The following is an 18,877-nucleotide window of genomic DNA, read 5'->3' on the forward strand; positions in this document are numbered from 1 at the left end:
TACATTATAGCGTCGATCTTAGCTTGTTCGATCTCGATGCCCCTATGTCGAACAGTGAACCCAAGAAACTTCCCAGCAGCAACCCCAAAAACACATTTCAAGGGATTCATCTTAAGTTGAAACTTTCGCAAGCGGTCAAAGACTTTTCTTAAATGTCCCAAGTGATCTGTGCGAAGTTTTGACTTCACAACCAAGTCATCGACGTAGCATTCCACCATTTTGTGAAGCATGTCATCAAGTATTCTCTACATAGCCCTTTGGTATGTAGCACCTGCATTTTTCAAACCAAAGGGCATCACTTTGTAGCAGTAGATGCCATTAGGCGTTCGGAACGCTGTCAACTCCTCATCTTCCGGCGCCATGCGAATCTGATTGTAACCAGAGGAGCCATCCATGAATGACATGATCTCGTGCCTAGTCACGGCATCTATCAATAACTCCGTGATGGGAAGTGGGAAATCATCTTGCGGGCATGCAACATTAAGATCTCGGAAGTCAACGCATACACGGATTTGGCCGTTTTTCTTGCGCACAGGCACAATGCTGGATATCCAGGTTGGATATTTTCACTTCGCGAATAAATCCAGCCTCTATAAGTTTATTGACTTCTCCTTCAATTAAAGGAATGAGTTCAGGGCAGAAGCGTCGTTGAGCTTGCTTGACTAGACGACATGCCTTTTTCACGGCCAAGCGGTGCACAACCACCTTTGGGTCTAACCCTGGCATCTCTTTGTACGTCCATGTGAAGACATCGATGTACTCTTTCAAAAGTTCGACATAGATTTTTTCATCTTCATTAAAAAGGAGTGTGCTGATGAAGATAGGCCGAGGATTCTCAGGGGTTCCTAGATCAACCTCCTTTAATTCATCTATTGCGGCTCGTACCCCTTCCTCTAACTCATGGGGTGCTTCTTCTGCATCTTCCCCCTCAATCGGGGTCTCATCACATAATGTGATATGAAATGATGATGCCAGCTCGTATTGACTTGACGTCACCTCACAAATTATATCAATGTTACCCTCTTTTGCATTTTGCACTCGAGTATGTACGATGGTCTTTGGCTGAACCTTCAAATTTTCACCACATGAAACCTGAATATCATTTTCTCGTCTCATACGAGATGGAACTGTGCTCCTAAGCCTTTTTGATGGCTCTATTTCAGTAGGTGAGCTGGTGGATTTCTTTGGAACTTGAGTAGGTCCAATTCTGTCATGTACCGACTTTCTCTTAGCGGGTCTAGGCCCCGACCCAAGTCTATTGAAGACGGATTGTCTTGATTCTGCCTTGCCAATTCTATCAAAAACAGATTGCCTTTTATCACCTTCTTCCTCATCAGCAGAGGTGATGCAATTACTTGTGGCTCTGTTAATAAAGATTCGCACCGGTTTTGGGGGAACATAGCCTAATCCCTTACGTGCATGTGGCTCCTGCTGGTTTGACTTGCCTCTACCACCGGCTTCTGGGATGAGCCTACCCAATTTCTGTGGTTCCTTGGGGTCGAAGCCTGCTTTAAACAGGAGTTTATAGGCATTAGGGTCGAAACTATCTGTGCGTTTCGCGGGCAATGTCTAACTTGTTCCCACCCGCACTTGATCTTCCAACGGGTTGACCGGAGTCGCTTTTAATGGTTCAATTCTTGTCAATGGAAAAACAAGTTCCTAGTTACAATGACTTTGGTCTACGACTTGTTTACCCTTCCATTTCGGATCGGGAGGTGTATCATTACTACTCTTATCAACGTCATCTTCAACAACTTGTTTCTTTAAGTAAAATTTCGCATCTGCAAAGTATGACTCTGCCTCGGTGAATGGGATTTCATCGCCGACGACCTTCTCTATCACACCGCCTTTCTCAAACATTAAGCATTGATGCCATGATGAAGGAACTACTCCATTTTCATGTATCCAAGGTCGACCCAACAACATATTGTAGGATGTTCTTGCATCTATCACATAACACAAAGTACTTGAACTCAAAGATCCGATCCTGAGATCGAGTCTAATAATACAGAGGGCTCTTTGCCCGCCTTGATTAAATCCTTGGATCATCAAGCGGCTTTGCGAGAGCTCATCAATTGAAATACCAAGTTCTTTCACAGCTCGGCGTGATAGAATATTCACGGACGATCCTTGATCAATCAAAATTCTTTTAATCTTTTGCTCACGAGCATAACCTTCAACGAACAATGGGCGATTGTGAGGGGTTCCACCCAGTAATAGATCTTCATCTTTGAAAGTTATCTCGGTGGTGAAAGATGTAGCCTTGTGGACTTGGATCTCGTCGCTTCCTTCGACCATAGGGAACGAACATTCTCCAACTTCAACATGCTTTTCCTTAGTATTCAAGCTAGCCCCAAGAATATCTGTCCCATGTTGATGAAACACCTTTGGCCTGTATTGAGCCAGGGTAACTAGTGTTCGCGGCTTGTTGGGATGCCCCTTCTTCTTCACGTCAAAAACGAGTTCTCTTGCTGGCTTTTTCTTAATCCATCGCTTCGTCATTATCTTCAATGGCCTAACAGGCCCAACATCATTCCTTTGCTTTCTACGGGTAACGAGCACCCAATCCCTCTCGTAGACCGAATCAACTTGTGGCGGCTTTGAGTGTTGCCCCCCAGTATGTTTCACAATAAAGGGAAGCGAGCGTTTACATTGCTTGCCCACATCCTTCTCACCATCCTCCTCGAGTAATGGTGCAAACATTCCACATGAGATTTGGTTAGAGCTTGCAGTCGCATCAGTAAGTTCAATCTTTCCATCGCGAGCTAGCGCCATTACCTTATCTTTAAAAACAAAACATTTTTCAACCGGGTGTCCGAGGAGGCGATGATACTTGCAATATTTGGGGTCATCCACCCTAGAAGCTTATTCGGGGCGCTTCATCTCTGGTAAATCAATCAACTTGAGTTTTAATAACTCATCAAACATGGGCGAAACGTCAGAGTCCAAGAATGGATACTGTTTCTGCTGCATCTCTTCAATGAGTCTAGTTCCCCTTGATGGCCCAAAGAAGGACCTAGGCCCAGGCTTCTCAGTCACTTTGGTGAAAACCCGCACTGGTGTTGTTTTCACGTTCATAACTTCCTTCTTTTCTTGCTTTGGGAAGGGTTTGCCCCCTTTCTTGACTTCTTGACTTCTTGCCTTGCAGGTGCTTTGGAGGAACTAGACATACTTGACATATTAAGCCCTCCGTTGTTTTCAATACTTAAGTCCATGTCGTGGGCACGACTGGAGAACAGGCCCTTTTGATCAACTGATTGCACGAGCAGCAGATATGGAGGCTGAGGAGATCTTCGCTCTAAACTGGTTGAACCTTACAGAACTCCCAGCCAATGAACTTTTAAACCTTGCCCATGAGATGCACGTGACTAGGAGGAATCTTGGTCGATCTGACAAAGGAAAGGGCATAGCTGCTGATGCACAAGAAGCCGAAGCCGAGCCTGAAATAGATCCTGAAGTCGAAGCAAAGTTTCAAGAAGATATCAGGCTCGCCACTGCTCTATCCTTGGGACAGAATGTAAAGGATACGAGAGGTCCAGGGGAGACCTCAGGAGTTGCGAGAAATGATGCTGAAAATCCTATACCAACAGCCGCAATTCCTTTGTCCCAAGTAAGTAATTCTGCTCTGGATGAACAGGTAGCAGCTTCGAGAGGTGAGTCCGAGACCTCTGAAGCACTTGAGGTGGCACCCAACTCAGTTCTACTTCTGCCACCACCTGAATCCACACCCTCGAATGACACTGATGAAGTACAGACAATTCGAGAGGGTGAAATTCCATTGCTCACACTGCCGGGCTTTCCTATCGACATGGAACTGCCATCACCATTTCTGCTACCAGATGACACAGCATCAACCTTTGCTGCCAGAATGATTGATAGACAAAGATGGAGTGTACCAGCTGCTCCTGAACCGATAGTCATTCCAGACTCACCGGAGCAGACTGACGTGCAGCCCAATGAGCAACAAGAGCAGACTGCTCCAAGTCCTGCTGGTTCGAGAGGTAACGAGGAAGAAGTTGTTCCAAGTCCTGCTGGTTCGAGAGGTAACGAGGAAGAAGTTGTGCCCATCAATGGTGGAAACCGAGGTAACGAGGAAGAAGTTGTGCCCATCAATGGTGGAAACCGGGAAGCACCTGTCGATGCACAAACTCTCTCCTCAACTCCAATCCCACCACCTGTCGATGCACAAACTCTCTCCTCAACTCCAATCCCACCAGCAGATGATCAAGTTCCCAGCTCTGGTTCGAGAGGTGACGCTGAGGAAGATCTTCCATTGGATGGAAACCGGGAAGCATCCATTACAGGAGTCTCTCCCTTAGCTGATCCAATCCCACCAGTTGCTGAAGCTGAGGTTCCAGGTTCGAAAAGTGATGAGCGAGAAGTGATCCATCCCTCAAGTGGAAACCGGGAAGCGCTTGATATGGAGCTACCTTCGAGCTTTGCACCCAGTGTCCCTGCTGATCCTCAGGAACTCAATCGAGAGGTGGACTCGCAACTGCAAGTCATGGGTGGAAATCATGAAGCACCCAAGTCCCCTCCGATAAAAGGTACTTCTCACTCCTCTTCTCCTACTTCTGACTATGATCGACAGGCCGAAGAAGCTTTCATTGGCGAGGTGCGCCAATTCATGGCCGATCAATCTCAGAAGATGGCTCAACTTGAGCGCATACTGCTCATTGTTCGCAATGCATCAATGCCTGTTGCTGGGACAAGTGAATCCCGAGCCAGCCATGAAGAACTTCTCGAACAGGCAGTATGAGCTGAGGATGCAGCACGGCGAGCTGTCGATGAGGCTGCAGTAGCTCGAGCAGAAGCTGACGGAGCAAAGGCTGAAGTAGCCGAATTACGTGCCGAGCTTCGAGCCTTCCAAAATTCCAGTGAACTTCGACAGGACGTGATAAAAGCACTACTCGATGATCTGTCGAACCAAGTGCCTATCCAGCTACAATCACTTTTCGAAGGTATGTCCATCCTTCTTTCCCGTCAGGATGATGCCAACAAGGGGGAAGAAAATCTAGGGAAAAATCTAGGAACACGAGGGACATCCACAAGCAAGAAAAGGGCAGCTAGTGAACCCTTAACCACTGGACCTCCTCCGAAAGTTCCAAGGACAATGAGCAAGGCAATGGAGGAAGCCAAAAGAAAGGAGGATCTAAGGGTTCAGCGCACACTGGAAATGGAGAAAAGAAGAGAAGAAGACCGAGAAAGAAGAAGAAAGAGGCAAGAACAACAAACGGCCAAGGAGAAGAAAGATGAGCAATTCATAAAAAATTACAAGTCAGGGTTCAAAGAAGACACAATAGAATATCTCAATGGAATCATAGTAAGTCTTCTTGCCAAAACTTATCTATCTTCTCACAGCGGCCTCACTCCTCTAGAATGCATCGAATGGTGGAGAGATGGGGTAATCGAAGGTAAATTCATAGGTGAAGCTTTCATCAACTACCTTCATCTTGATGTATCAGACAACTACCTAAATCTGGTAAACCCTAAAGACCCCATCAAGACACGAGCAGCTATCAACGAGAAAAGGAAAGCAGACAAGCAGTAAGCTCTCGATGTCTAAATGCATTCTTAATTATGTTGTTCTTTACTTTCGTGTAAACTTTTCTGCTAAGTTCTTCATTGTAAAACACTCCTTAATCTTAATATATATATCTTTTGCTGGGGGTGTTGCGTGAGTTTGTTATTCACTTTTTAGCAGATTAGTTTTCATGTCAAACTTACTGTATGCGCTGAAAATAAAATCAAAAGTTTATTTTTTCTTACAAATCAGCCATATAAGTAAGTATAGTGTTGGCATCATCGAAAAGGGGGAAATTGTTAGGAATATATTGTAATAGGTTTTGATGATACCAAATGTAATTCACAATCCCCTAAGTCTCGATAGATAGGAAATATATGTAAGTTCGACAAGTAAACTAAGAGCGAAAATACAACCGGGTATTTGAGCTCAACTCGGAAAATATTTAAGCTTAAGGTGAACTTGTTTGGACATCTTATAAGTTTCGTGTTGAAAGCTTATAGATAGATCAGAAGAACACACGAGACATCACTGGAGGAATAAGGGTCTGCGAGACATCAACTAAGTCTCAAGACATAAGCAGAGTTCGAGAGATAGAATCTCTCGAGACATCAATCCACTTTGAGACGTAGGATCGAGACATCAAGTGGTCGAGACATAAACATTGGTCTCGATGAACTGGTACTTCTCCAAAGGGCTGAATGGCAGTCAACATGCATGGATAAAGTAAACTAAGTTTGGAGAAGAAGAATATCATGGAGATAAAATATTAAGGAGGTGCTGAAAGAATATTATGGAGCTTAAAACAACCGGAAGTGGATGCCACGTCAGAATTCCACAACAAACGGATAGAAGATGCACCAAATCCAAGGTCGGTCTTATTCTCTAAAACGAGGATCAATTAGAATATAAAAAGAGTAACTTTTTGCCAAAACTAGTAAGTGGAGCATGGACTCAAGATAGTGGAATATGGGTTATTCACTACAAGACAAAAGGTTCAAGTTACAAGACCACCACTCCATGAAACATATGCAAGTTCCATGATCAGCATGGGAGACAGATTTCAAACGGAATAATTTTCCCTCCAACGGAATTATTCCTCAAACTCTCATATATAAGGACGTGAAGACACAAGGAAGAAAAAAAAGAGAATTGATCGATAAGAAAGAGGTGTCTGATTCAAACGCTCAAAGTGCAAGTGCTTAATTTGGAATATCATCCTGATATTCACAACAGCAAGAAAAACACATCTTGGTGTTTGAGAGAGTTTCAAAGCTTAAACTGCTACACATCTAGAAGGTGACCGAAGCTGCTCTACAAGGCAGATTATCCAACGAAAGCTTTTGGTCAGATTGGAGATTGTTACACTCAACCTGTGACAACCGGAACAACCTTGCTTTGGAGAAGGCAAGAAGAGGCGGAGTAACCTGGGAGCTGTCTTGTGAAGATCCTGAGGCTTGAGGCGGGCTTGGTGATCAAAGCTCAAGTGCTCAAGAGGTGGAGTAACAAGAAGCGGGGCGAAAAACCTGAGGCTTGAGGCGGGCTTCGTGATCAAAGCTCAAGCGCTCGATATTGTACTAAAAAGGGAAGTTTTAGTGAGTTTCTAGAAGAAGAGTGGACGTAGGCGGGTTGGCCGAACCACTTAAAAATCTCTCTCGCATTTACTTTCTACTTTATCTCTCGCTACCTAACTCTCGAACTGCACTGCATATAATCACACCTCTCGAACTAAGTCAAACTCGTGCAAATTAAAAGGGGATAACTTTTCCGCTGCGCATAAAACTTTGTCTTCATCTTGTGAGGTATCGGACCTAAACATCCTAAGTCCAATATCCACGAGAGGTCGAAAAAGATTTGCAAAATCTTATACAAGTCTATTCACCCCCCCCCCCCTCTAGACTTGTACCACATCCCCTTGGGACCAACACTTTTCACTTAGATCATTGAGCCTCCTTTCTTGACTGTGAAGAAGCCCGCTTATTCCCTCTAGAGCTTTGGTGATGTTTGCTAGCTATTCCTCCACCGAAGCTGCATTTGTTGCCATAGCGGACATGACCGTGTAGACGTGGGTCCATTCCGAGGCTAGTTTCCTCATCGGCGATGGCTGAGATATGGGAGATGAGCTTTCGCTGCTAAGGGGCTCGCTTGATGGAGTAGGATTTGCAGGGCCCTTGCTGCTGGTAGTTGTACTTGAGGGAGTAGGACTTGCAGGGCCCTTGTTGCTGGTAGTTTCCGTTGTAGCAGACGAACCCTTGTCATATGCAGCGTTCCGTGACCTGGTGGAGCCGCCTCTAAGCCTTTGTACAATGTTGCGGGCAATGCTTTGAGTCTCGTCTAACTCCACCCCTAGGTCCCTCACTCGACTCTGAGTCAGTGCACCTTGCACCTCGCGCCTGTCGGAGCCGGCCACAGAAGATGCCTTAGAGCCGGTAGCTTGAGCGTAAGTCTTTTTGGAGGAGGGCTTTCTTGACGCCATTTAGATCCTTTGCAGAGTTTGGAAGTCAACGGTGAAGAGATGAGAGGCAAAGAAGTTCCACTGGGCGTGCCACAATCTGTAAACACAAAAAATTTGAAATTGTATATATTCACAATATCGGGTTACAGTGTGTGTGTAATTGAAGGTGCAGGTACAAATTCTCTGTACAGTCTTCTGATTCTCCACTGACGTGTTCTACTGAAGTGCCTCCGGGATTCAAGTGGCGTAGCCTCTGGGATTCAAGTGGCGTAGCCTCCGGGATTTAAGTGGCGTAGCCTCCGGGATTCAAATAGCGTAGCCTCTGGGATTCATTTGACGTAGCTTTCGGGATTCAAGTAGCGTAGCTTTCCGGGATTCAACTGGCGTGGCCTTCCAGGATTCAAGTGGCGTGAACTTCAACAGAAACCGTCAAGCTTCAAGATCTTTAAACGATTCAAGTCCCTAACTTCTAACTGCTTCAAAGATGCGTTCAATGCTCTCAAATCTTCAATCTTCAAGGTGTGTTTCAAATGGGAAATGAGGGGCTTTATTTATAGTGGGGTGTGTAACCAACTTCCCTCAACAAACTCCTTAAATAATTAATTAAATAATTAATTAATTAATTAAGGGAATGAACATTGCCACAATCAAGTCCAGGTTCAAAACTCTATCATCTAATTCAAATTCAAATCAATTAATATTAAATTCAAATATAATAAAATTACATTTAAATTATAATTATAATTATAATTAAATTCAAATATGAATTGGACTTGGACCATTAATCAATTAATTCAATAACCCAACATCAAATTTAATTGGGCTAATTAAATTAATTTAATCATCATGACCTAATTAATTAAATTGGTACAATAATCAATCTCAAAATTAGTCCCAATAATAATTTAATCAATCCATTTTTCGAGCTCAAATTTTCTGTGTCTACAGTGTCATTAGCTTCTTCTAAGAAATAACCAAAATTGAATTCTACGCACTTGTTTTAGGCGTATTGATTTTAATCTTACTTTTTGGTTGGGTGACAATGAAAATGTGCAACCACTATTCGATAGTGTGTATTAATTATGGAGTAAATCACTAACTTGGTTGGGGTTAACTCGATTTTAATTATTTTCTTCAACTAGTAACATGTTAAACGATCTCCTCAATAAGTAACAAGCATAATAACCTCCAATCAAGTTGGTCAGTAACATCGACTCTTCTTAAGAGTTGTCTATATTGACATTCTTAATTTGAATCGGTTCGACTCTTCTTAAGAGTTGTCTATATTGACATTCTTAATTTGAATCGGTTAGCTATAGACAAAGAATTTCCCGTAAATCAAAATAATATGTTTCATCATATTTTTCCATTAATTCCAAAGAACAATATCAACCATTGCTGGAAGTGCCCATCTTGTTCAATTCAATGAAAATTCAGAGAAGGCCATCTCTGGAATCATCACATTTAGAGCATCTCCAATAACCTTTAGTTTTTTGTGATTTTTGAGGTGTTAATTAAGAGAGAGAAGAGGGGAGGGAGGGGGGGGAGAGAAAAAGAAAAAGAAAAAAGAAAAATAAGAATCAACAAAAATTTTAAAAAATGGTGATTCTTCACTGGCGGGCGACGGCCACTCTGAAGTGCCCCAGCGGGCGCGGGCGCACAGTGTAGTCCAAGCGCGCCTTCTGCATTTTTTTTTCTCAAGAAAAAATCTAATGAGAAAATCAAGCTTCTCATTTGTCCAAAAATCTAAACATCAATTTTTAGCAAAGTCCAGTGCCGGAGATGCTCTTAGAGAGAATGCTAAATAGTCCAACAAGTTTCACACAACAAAATGTATTCAAGAAAACACAACAATACAACTTCTAATCATGTTTTAACTTCATAATAAACCCCCCAATACACAAGAGCATGGAGAATAATAGTCTTCAAAACAACAATAAACTAAATTAAAGTTTTCATAGCTATTGCCTACTATGGAGAATGGCACTCCCGAGTCCCCAAGGCCTACATCAGAGAAATGTGGTCTTGCACTACAGCCGCCTCCAATTTCACTGGTCTGCTGAAGAATTTGGAGGAACAAACTTGATTGAGACACTGTTCACGCAGTGGCGTTCGTCTGTTGGTGTTTTGAACCCTTCGCCTTTGAAGACATGGCCGAGGTGTCCACCACAGGCAGTACAGGTGATTTCAGTCCTCCTGCCATCGGGGTCCGGCTGACAACATGCCACATTTGTGTTACAGTATAGAAAAACAAGGGAAGGTTATGGTTTAGCAGCAGTTGCAAAATGTTTCATGCTAGCTAGTTTAAAGCCTGCAGTTTTCATATCTGACTGGAAGTTACTAATAACTGAAAAGTGTATTAATCTGAGATAGAAATTGGCATTTAATCCATACCACCATGCTCCCTTACTTTACTTCTTGATATTATATATAATCTAAGATTGGGCCAAGGTCACTGAATTGGGCTATAATGCACATTGGCCAAACCACACTAAAAGAATAAATCCAAATAATTAGTTAGTCTAACCCATGACCTTATAAACTAACCCATATGTTTTCTCTTTTTCTGAACATGCCTAACTGCCTGTTAGAGAACCAGCCGTCTGCAACTTCAATCACATTTCTTTGTTGGTCTTACATTATATGTTACTTAAGGTCTGTTTCTTTAGAATTTCGGTAACAGTAGGCATGGTATGTGAACTGTGAACATGCATGAAAATTGATAAGTAAAAAGTTCCGAGAATGTATAATAGCAGGTAAGAATTCCTTACAGTGCGGGTAATTGCCCCTGGGAAACCCTCATAAAAGGCAGGCCAACCACAACCAGAGTCGAACTTGGTTGTAGATTTATAGAGAGGGGTCTTGCAACCAGCACAATTGTAAATCCCTTCCTCATAAAACTTGTTGTATTCTCCAGTTCCACGCAATCTGAAAAGCATTCATTTGTTAGCCACTGTCTAGCATATAAAATATATGCAAGAAACTATCTTTATAGTGTTTATACAGAGATTGAACAAAGAATTCTATGGTGCACCTGTAATTTTGGATGCTTGAACAAACGGAAGAACCACAAAGTCACAGGTCCCCAAATGCAGGTAAAATATAAAGCGATTAAGTTTGATTGATTCCTTGTAATGAGTCGATGAAACAATTATATTAGGCATTTTGAATCATATATCACTCCTAAACTTTCCTAGTTCTTATTTTTTAGCCTTTCAAAGTCATCCACTTTCCAAAACGGCATTCGAAACTATTCAAACCATTTGAAGATTAAAGAAGTCAGTGATACACCATTAGACATTACATATCAACACACTTTTCCAAAACTTGCCACTTCACTGGTTGAACACATTAGGGGTGTGTTTGGTTTGCACATGGGAATCGAAATTTAGAATCAAATAATGGGTTTTGGTCAAAATATTTTACATGTTTGGTAATATGGTGGAATTAAAATGATTACCAATATTGATGCTTGGTTATTATGACCCTATCATGAGAATAAAAGTTTTAAAAATACAAAAACAAAAAATCAATGCAATTGATCCTAATATATATGACATCCAAAGCACCAATATGAACAAAAAAAAATCAAAACAAAAATCTAAAAGTACTAATCCAAACTTAAAAATCAGATTACCAATAAGATGAAATGACATCCATTTTCAATTAGGGAATAAAGTTTTTAATTGAATGGGTAATCAAATCCCATAGTTATGTTTTAAAAAGTTGTCAACCAAACACTAACAATGATTTTGATTCCCATTCTTGGTGTGTAAACGATGAACCAAACACATCCTAAAAGTTATCTTAACCCACAATGATCCAAGAATTCTTTAAAATATCACAGCACCTCAAGAAATTTTCATAAATTATAAAATGCCAAACTCAATAAGGGTGCATTGAGAACTTAGAGAGCTCAATTATATTATAATCACTTCACTAGAAAGTGAAATTGAAAACATAAAAGGTTTTCTGTTTTTTTTTTTACGTTAATTAGTACATTAAAAGGTTTAGACAAGATGAAAGTATTTTAAAGAGGAACAGGCACAGTACAGTGGAAAATCTAGACATCAATTAGCATTATTCTGGTTGTTTATCTAGAACCTTGTTTTCCATTTCTTCCCATTTTCCATGACACCATTTACCAAGATGTCCAAATTATTTCAGACACTAGGAACTCTTTCAAGATTCAGCAAGTTAACTAATCTACTAATTTCATAGGAAATGATAAGCGCAATAATGAAGAACTGTTCATATAAGAGACTTAGACATCAAGCTAAAACTAAGGGTGTGTTTGGTCTGCACATGGAAATCAAAATCGAAATTGGAATAAAATACTTTGTATTGGTAATAGTAATGGGTTATGTTGAAAATATTTTGCATATGTGATAGTAGGGTGGAATTGGAATGAATATTACTGTATGGTTATGCAATACTATAATTAGAATAAAAGTTCTAAAAATACAAAAACAAAAATACCAAGACAATTAATCCTAATACAATGACATCTTAAACACTTATATGATCAAAAATAAAAACAAAAATTTAAACGCACTGATCCAAACTTAAAAATCAAATTTTCAATATAAGATGGAATGAAACCATTTTTAATTAGGAAAAAAAATTCTTAATTGAAATATAATCAAATACCATAGTTATATTCTAAAAGTTATAAATCGAAAAATAATTATAATTTTTAATTCTCATTCTAACGTGTAAACGCATGAACCAAACACATCCTATTTAACATGATGAAGCATAAAAAATTAGTAGGTGACCTCTTATATAAAAGAGTCACTATATGCCATCTAAACATAAGTTACTTGACTGCCCAGAACTATTAATCCGTAATACAGTTACAATCCGCCAAAACCGATGTTGTATACGAAGGATTGAGAAAAAGGAAGGAGAAGTGAAAATTACTCGGTGCCCTTTTCTCGGAGGATCCGGAACTGTTCGGGTGAGAGAATGGCCCTCCATTCCTCCTCAGATTTCTCGACTTTTGTCACCGCCATGGCCGTTGACTGCAGAAACAGATGGGTTCTCTGTGTTATACACACGCAAAACACATATACATATGGAGTATATATAATACATATATAAATTTACTCATATTGTCAGTGGGTGTTTCTTTTTAGAAATGAATATGGATGGCGGAGTGGGGCAGATTCAATGGAAATTTTAATCTATTCATAAATCATAATCATGGTTCAATTGTCCCGGACGGCTAACGCCCTGAATTAGGCAAATTTTATTGTGGAACTAGTTCCAAAACGATGTTGTTTTTTTTAATTAAAAGAAACGATACACATTTCGTCTATTTGTTTGTATAACATTTTAATTTCATTTTATTGTAGTTTCATTTCGTCACAATTAAAGTATCATTTTATTTTAATTACAATTTCATTTGACATTATATACTCAATATGTGAGACCTGTTATTGAATTTTAATTTATACATACTGCAGTCTTATTACAACATCACTAAAGTATAATTCTAATTCAACTAGAGTTTAATTAGACAATTTACACTCTAATATGTGAAATTGTTATTCAGTTTCATTTTATATATATTGTAGTTTCATTACAACACAACTAGAATATCATTTGGACATAACTACAGTTTCATTTAACAATATACACTCAATATGTAAAACATGTTATTCAGTTTCATTTTATACATACCGTAGTTTCATTTCAACACAGCTAAAGTATCATTTCAATTCAATTACAGTTTCATTTCATACATACTGTAATTTCATTTAAGCACAACTAAAATATCAATTCAATTCAACTACAGTTTCATTTGATAATATATATACTTAATATGTGAGACATATTATTCAGTTTCATTTTAAATACAATGTAGTTTCGTTTTATTTTGAGCACATCACAAATACTGGATTTTTATTAAATATAACGGTCGCCGTTTTTTTACTTAAAAAAAACGGCGCCATTTTTGGACCATGGTCCACCGTATAACAATTGCCTGAATTACTACCCAATCATCATTTGGCAAGTTGGCCTTACAGGGCGTTTGGTTGGGAGGAGAGAATTATGGAGGAAAAGAATTGTAATTCGGCGGAATTGCAATTCAATTAATAAAGTAAGAATTGAAATTACAGTGTTTGGTAGGAAGGAATAGGAGTACAGAGAATTGAAAGATAAGAAACGAAAAAATAACTAAAATACCCTTATGTTGTAAACTTGTAATAGATGTTGTAGTAGTAGAGTAGTATTAGTAGTAGTAGTAGTAGTAGTAGTAATAATAATAATAATAATTCTTTCAATTTTTTTAAAAGACAAAGGGTATGGGAGGAGGGGCAAAATTGTCTTTACACCAACAAAATTGCCCCTCCTCTCCATTGTACTCCATGAATTGCAATTCATTATTTGGAGGGAACTGTAATTCCGCGGAATTGCCCCTCCAACCAAACAATGTAGTTTGAGAATTCGTTGTATTGAAATTCAATGAATTGCAATTCCATCCAAACTACACCCAACCAAACTACACCCAACCAAACAACCCCTTAATTCATTGGGAGAAAGATAAGGGTTGGGAGTCTCATTTGTGTAAGCTTCTTAACCTACCCTTATTCTTGCAATACTTTCTCACTTTTAAAAATGGATCTACTTTCACATCATCAAATTTACAATTTCTCCACTATTTTTCTATACATCCTTACAATATTCTATCACTTTCAAAAGTGGTCCTACCTTCATATTATATTATTATAAATATAATAACAAAATAATAATAATAATTATTAATAAAAAAAAGTACATAAAAGGCTGACGTGCAACAGCCTTTTACAGGTAAGCCACATGATTTTCAAAGTTAAACCAAAACAAATTTAAAAAGTCACTTCATAGTCCACATCATCTCGCAATTGACAAAATTTCAAGGACGAGGACAACCTCATATAGAATGAAAAAGATAAATTATGGTAACTGGTAAGTAGTTGATATGAAGTTGGTACTTTTTTTGTGTGTGAATATTATTGACTCTATTACAATATAATATCTGATCATACATACTTTCTCAACCTACTGAAGCACAAAGAGCCAACGTCCCCACTATGGATCGAAAGTAATGGTTTATAAGGGTATTTTCAATTTAATTAGAAAGAAAATGGGGCACGTGTGGCACGTGGTATGTGTAGGTATGCACCAATGATATGTATGTGTGCTTTGCACGCGCTATTGTACCCCACCACCACAACATATAATTAAAACAAAAGTTTAATCCTTCAACAGTCACAACTTGTGCTTGCCGAAAGGACTGACTGTCGCGATGTACGAACATTTTTTCCTATCAAGAAAACATTGTTTTAGCAAATTCGTGTTGCAAAATTACCAAAATTTCTAAAAAGGCATTCATCAATTTGGAGATACATATTAGCAACTCGTATCACAAACTAGTACAATAACCATCGCCTTGAAGAAATAATATATCGTGGATGGCTAAAGGTAAAAGCATATTTTAATCTCATAAAAAAGAAGGTTGCCAATTTCAATTCCATCTATAAAAAATACAACAAAGAGGTCGGCCAAGCGGAGCAAATGACAATGACGTGCTGGTAAGTGTTCACGTAGAATATGAAAACAATTATAAGGCTTTTAAAAAAAAAAATTATTATAAGGTATCATACTTTCCTTCTCAACCTGTGTGGCACTTGCTTAAAAGTTATCAATCTTTTGATTAAATGGTAATGTGAAAGAAACTCAACTTACTCCCAGAACCAACATGGTGGCGGACCAATCCTTCCAAAAGAAACTGCCAACTATTAGGACGACCCAAACGCATCAAACACCAATGGTCCAAAGTCAGACCCCTTACCAGGTTCCGAACAGACAACCTAATACGGCAAACCGAGGTAATCAAAGGGGGAGAGGCGGCAGAGGAGGAGCCCCAAGAAGGGCAGCAGCAGAAACAGAGCACACGGTTGTCAGGGGACGCACTTATGGCAAACAAATCTCTACCACGGTTGTCCACCATCAGACCGACATCCCGGAGTCATCGTGCAGGAATGACATGGACGTCGAACTCCTCGGTGACCCACCCGATATCCCCAGAGTATTTGCAAATCGACCGGTCGACCATGACGAGCAAATGTTAGATGACGGTGGTCAATTTGACCAAGGGCCTCTGGCTCACGGCCTCCAGTGCTCCTGAGCACTGCGGTTTGTTTTCCCTTTCATATTTATGATTTGCTTCACATGGAATTGTCAGGGTGCCGCTTCCAAATCGTTCAAGCGCACCCTATCTTATTTTTGTCGTAAATTTCACCCTGATGTGGTTTGTCTCTTTGAGCCAAAAGTTTCAGGCACACATGCTAATAGGATTTGCAGCAGCTTTGGTTTCGAAGATTGGATTCGAGTGGAAGCTGTTGGATTCTCCGGCGGCATATGGGTATTTTGGAAACCCCTTATTCATATACAAATTCTATGTACCCACCCCCAATTTATTTGCTTGCAGGTTAAAGATGGTCTATCCTCACCCTGGGTGTTTTCTGCAGTATATGGTAGCCCAAATCTCCCTTTGCGCAAAAAATTATTCACTGACCTGTCTGCTAACATTTCTGACCCCCACTCCTGCTGGCTTATTTGTGGAGATTTTAACTCTGTTACCAATAGGGACGAAGTTAGCAATACCGAGAGCTTCATGTCATCTAGATGTGCAGATTTTGTAGATTGGATCTCTAGGGAAGGCCTAATCGATCTAGGGTTTGAAGGGCCAAAATTCACATGGACAAGAGGCAAGAATACGACATCATATAAAGCCGCTAGACTTGATCGGGCCTTATGCAATGGCGAATGGAAATTGAGGTTCCCTAACGCAAAAGTCGAGCATCTCCCAAGGTTAAACTCGGACCACATACCGCTGTTAATCTCCTGCAACCCGGCCACAACCTCATACGAGTGTAAGAAATTCATATTTAATTTCGCTTGGACAATCCATAAGGACTTTCGCAGTTGTGTCCGTGACTCATGGCTACCTAATAGAGATCTGGAAGATAACAAGACGGCAATGGCAGTCGCACTAATAGAATGGAACAAGAGAAGCTTTGGGAACATTTTTCAGAGAAAGAAACGACTTATGGCCAGGCTAAAAGGAATTCAAACTCATTTATCGCTTCATGTTAGACAGGATCTTATCAATCTTGAAAAGAAGCTGAGCAAAGAACTGGAAATTACACTTCACCAAGAAGAGCTGGTCTGGTTCCAGTGATCAAGAGCAGAATGGATCGCATCCGGAGATCGAAATACGAAATTTTACCACATGGCGACCTTAGTAAAAAATAGTAAAGTAAGGGTGAACGCATTGACAACAGACGAAGGCCAAAGGATCACTGAGGAATCTTTATTAATGGATCATGTCAGAAGCTATTTTACCAACCTCTTCTCTGAACCTCAGTCTGAATACAACCACCCCCAAATGCAAGGTAGCTTTCCAGAACTAGATCCACATGAATGGCAACAAATCAATCGCCCCTTCCAATCAGAAGAAATCAAACAAGCCTTATTCGAGATGGATGCTTGCAAATCCCCAGGCCCTGACGGATTTACAGTAGGGTTCTATCAGAAATCCTGGGATATTGTAGGTGACAGCCTTGTCAAGTTCGCACTGGACTTCTTTGCAGAAGGAAAGTTACACCCTGGCTGTAATGATACAGTGATCACCCTCATTCCAAAAGTCACATGCCCTGAATCCGTGAAACAACTACGGCCTATAGGATTATGCAACATCACGTACAAGATCCTAACAAAGACAATGGCCAACCGTCTTAGAGAAGCTTCAAAGAAACTAATAGGACCGAATCAAACAAGCTTCGTACCTGGCAGACAGATCTCATATAATATCATCGTCTTGCAAGAAGTATTGAATTCAATGAATGCAAGAAAAGCATCTACAGGTTGGATGATCATGAAGGTGGACTCGGAGAAAGCTTATGACAAGCTAGATTGGAGATTTATCGAGGAAACTTTAACAAGTATAGGCTTTAATGAGGTTTGGAGAAGAAATTTAATGGAGTGTATTACCACACCAAGAATGGCCATTAACTGGAACGGCAAAACTTCACAATGGTTTCTTCCTAAGAGGGGAATCAGACAGGGAGATCCTATTTCACCCTTACTTTTTGTTTTATGTATTGAAAGACTCGGCCATCTTATTAATACCTCTGTACAAAACGGTAACTGGAGAGGTATCAAACTGAGTAGACAAGGACCTCACTTATCTCATCTCTTTTTTGCAGACGACATGATTTTGCGAAACCACACAAGCTGAGGAAATGATCCGTTGCCTGAACACATTTTGCGAAAAGTCTGGCCAACGAGTTAACTCTCTGAAATCATCCCTACTATTTTCCAAGAACACACATCCAGATCTACAACAAAGAATAATGAATCTTACAGGAATACCTAGAGTGGAGGATATGGGGAAATACCTCGGGGTTCCCTCAATTCACGGAAGACTTAAGAAAGCATCATACTCAGGTCTCATTGACAGAATCCAAGGCAAACTTGCCGGCTGGAAGTACAGGACACTCTCTATGGCGGGTAGAATAGTTCTTGCCCAATCAGTCCTATCTTCCATGCCTTACTACACGATGCAATCAACTCTGCTGCCCAAAGGCGTAATTACAACGATCGAGAAGCTCATCCGAAATTTCATTTGGGGAAGTTCACCAGACCAAAGGAGATGCCACCTATTGAGCTGGGAAACTATCACTAAACCCAAGGAAGGCGGGGGTCTAGGACTTCGCAGACTTGAAGAAATGAACGAGGCCTTCATTGCAAAACTAGGATGGCGTTTAATACAAAAAGAAAATTGCTTGTGGGCACAAGTTCTCAAAGCCAAATATGCTATCTCCTCGGAGGACTGTGCTACATGG

At 40.2% G+C, this 18,877-nt stretch overlaps 3 protein-coding genes across 3 annotated transcripts; 1 reads left to right on the top strand and 2 right to left on the bottom strand.

The window, feature by feature from the left end:
- Window positions 1-245: 245 nt before the first annotated feature.
- Window positions 246-2,775, bottom strand: LOC116002606. The gene is made up of 3 exons (XM_031242805.1): window positions 1,695-2,775; window positions 719-1,505; window positions 246-543 (listed from the first exon to the last, which is right to left on the bottom strand). Exons 1-3 carry the CDS (start codon window positions 2,773-2,775, stop codon window positions 246-248), a joined length of 2,166 nt encoding a protein of 721 aa, XP_031098665.1.
- A 7,223-nt stretch (window positions 2,776-9,998) lies between these two features.
- Window positions 9,999-13,068, bottom strand: LOC115997978 (peptide methionine sulfoxide reductase B5-like). Its single transcript, XM_031237418.1, has 3 exons — window positions 12,903-13,068; window positions 10,751-10,907; window positions 9,999-10,192 (listed from the first exon to the last, which is right to left on the bottom strand). Exons 1-3 carry the CDS (start codon window positions 12,992-12,994, stop codon window positions 10,028-10,030), a joined length of 414 nt encoding a protein of 137 aa, XP_031093278.1. The 5' UTR covers window positions 12,995-13,068; the 3' UTR covers window positions 9,999-10,027.
- A 2,727-nt stretch (window positions 13,069-15,795) lies between these two features.
- On the top strand, window positions 15,796-17,211 carry LOC116002705. The gene is made up of 3 exons (XM_031242903.1): window positions 15,796-16,056; window positions 16,213-16,392; window positions 16,459-17,211. The coding sequence occupies exons 1-3, from the start codon at window positions 15,796-15,798 to the stop codon at window positions 17,209-17,211; spliced, it is 1,194 nt and encodes a 397-aa protein (XP_031098763.1).
- The last annotated feature ends 1,666 nt before the right edge of the window (window positions 17,212-18,877 follow it).

Source organism: Ipomoea triloba, chromosome 1, assembly GCF_003576645.1.
Source record: "Ipomoea triloba cultivar NCNSP0323 chromosome 1, ASM357664v1".
NCBI lineage: Eukaryota > Viridiplantae > Streptophyta > Magnoliopsida > Solanales > Convolvulaceae > Ipomoea > Ipomoea triloba.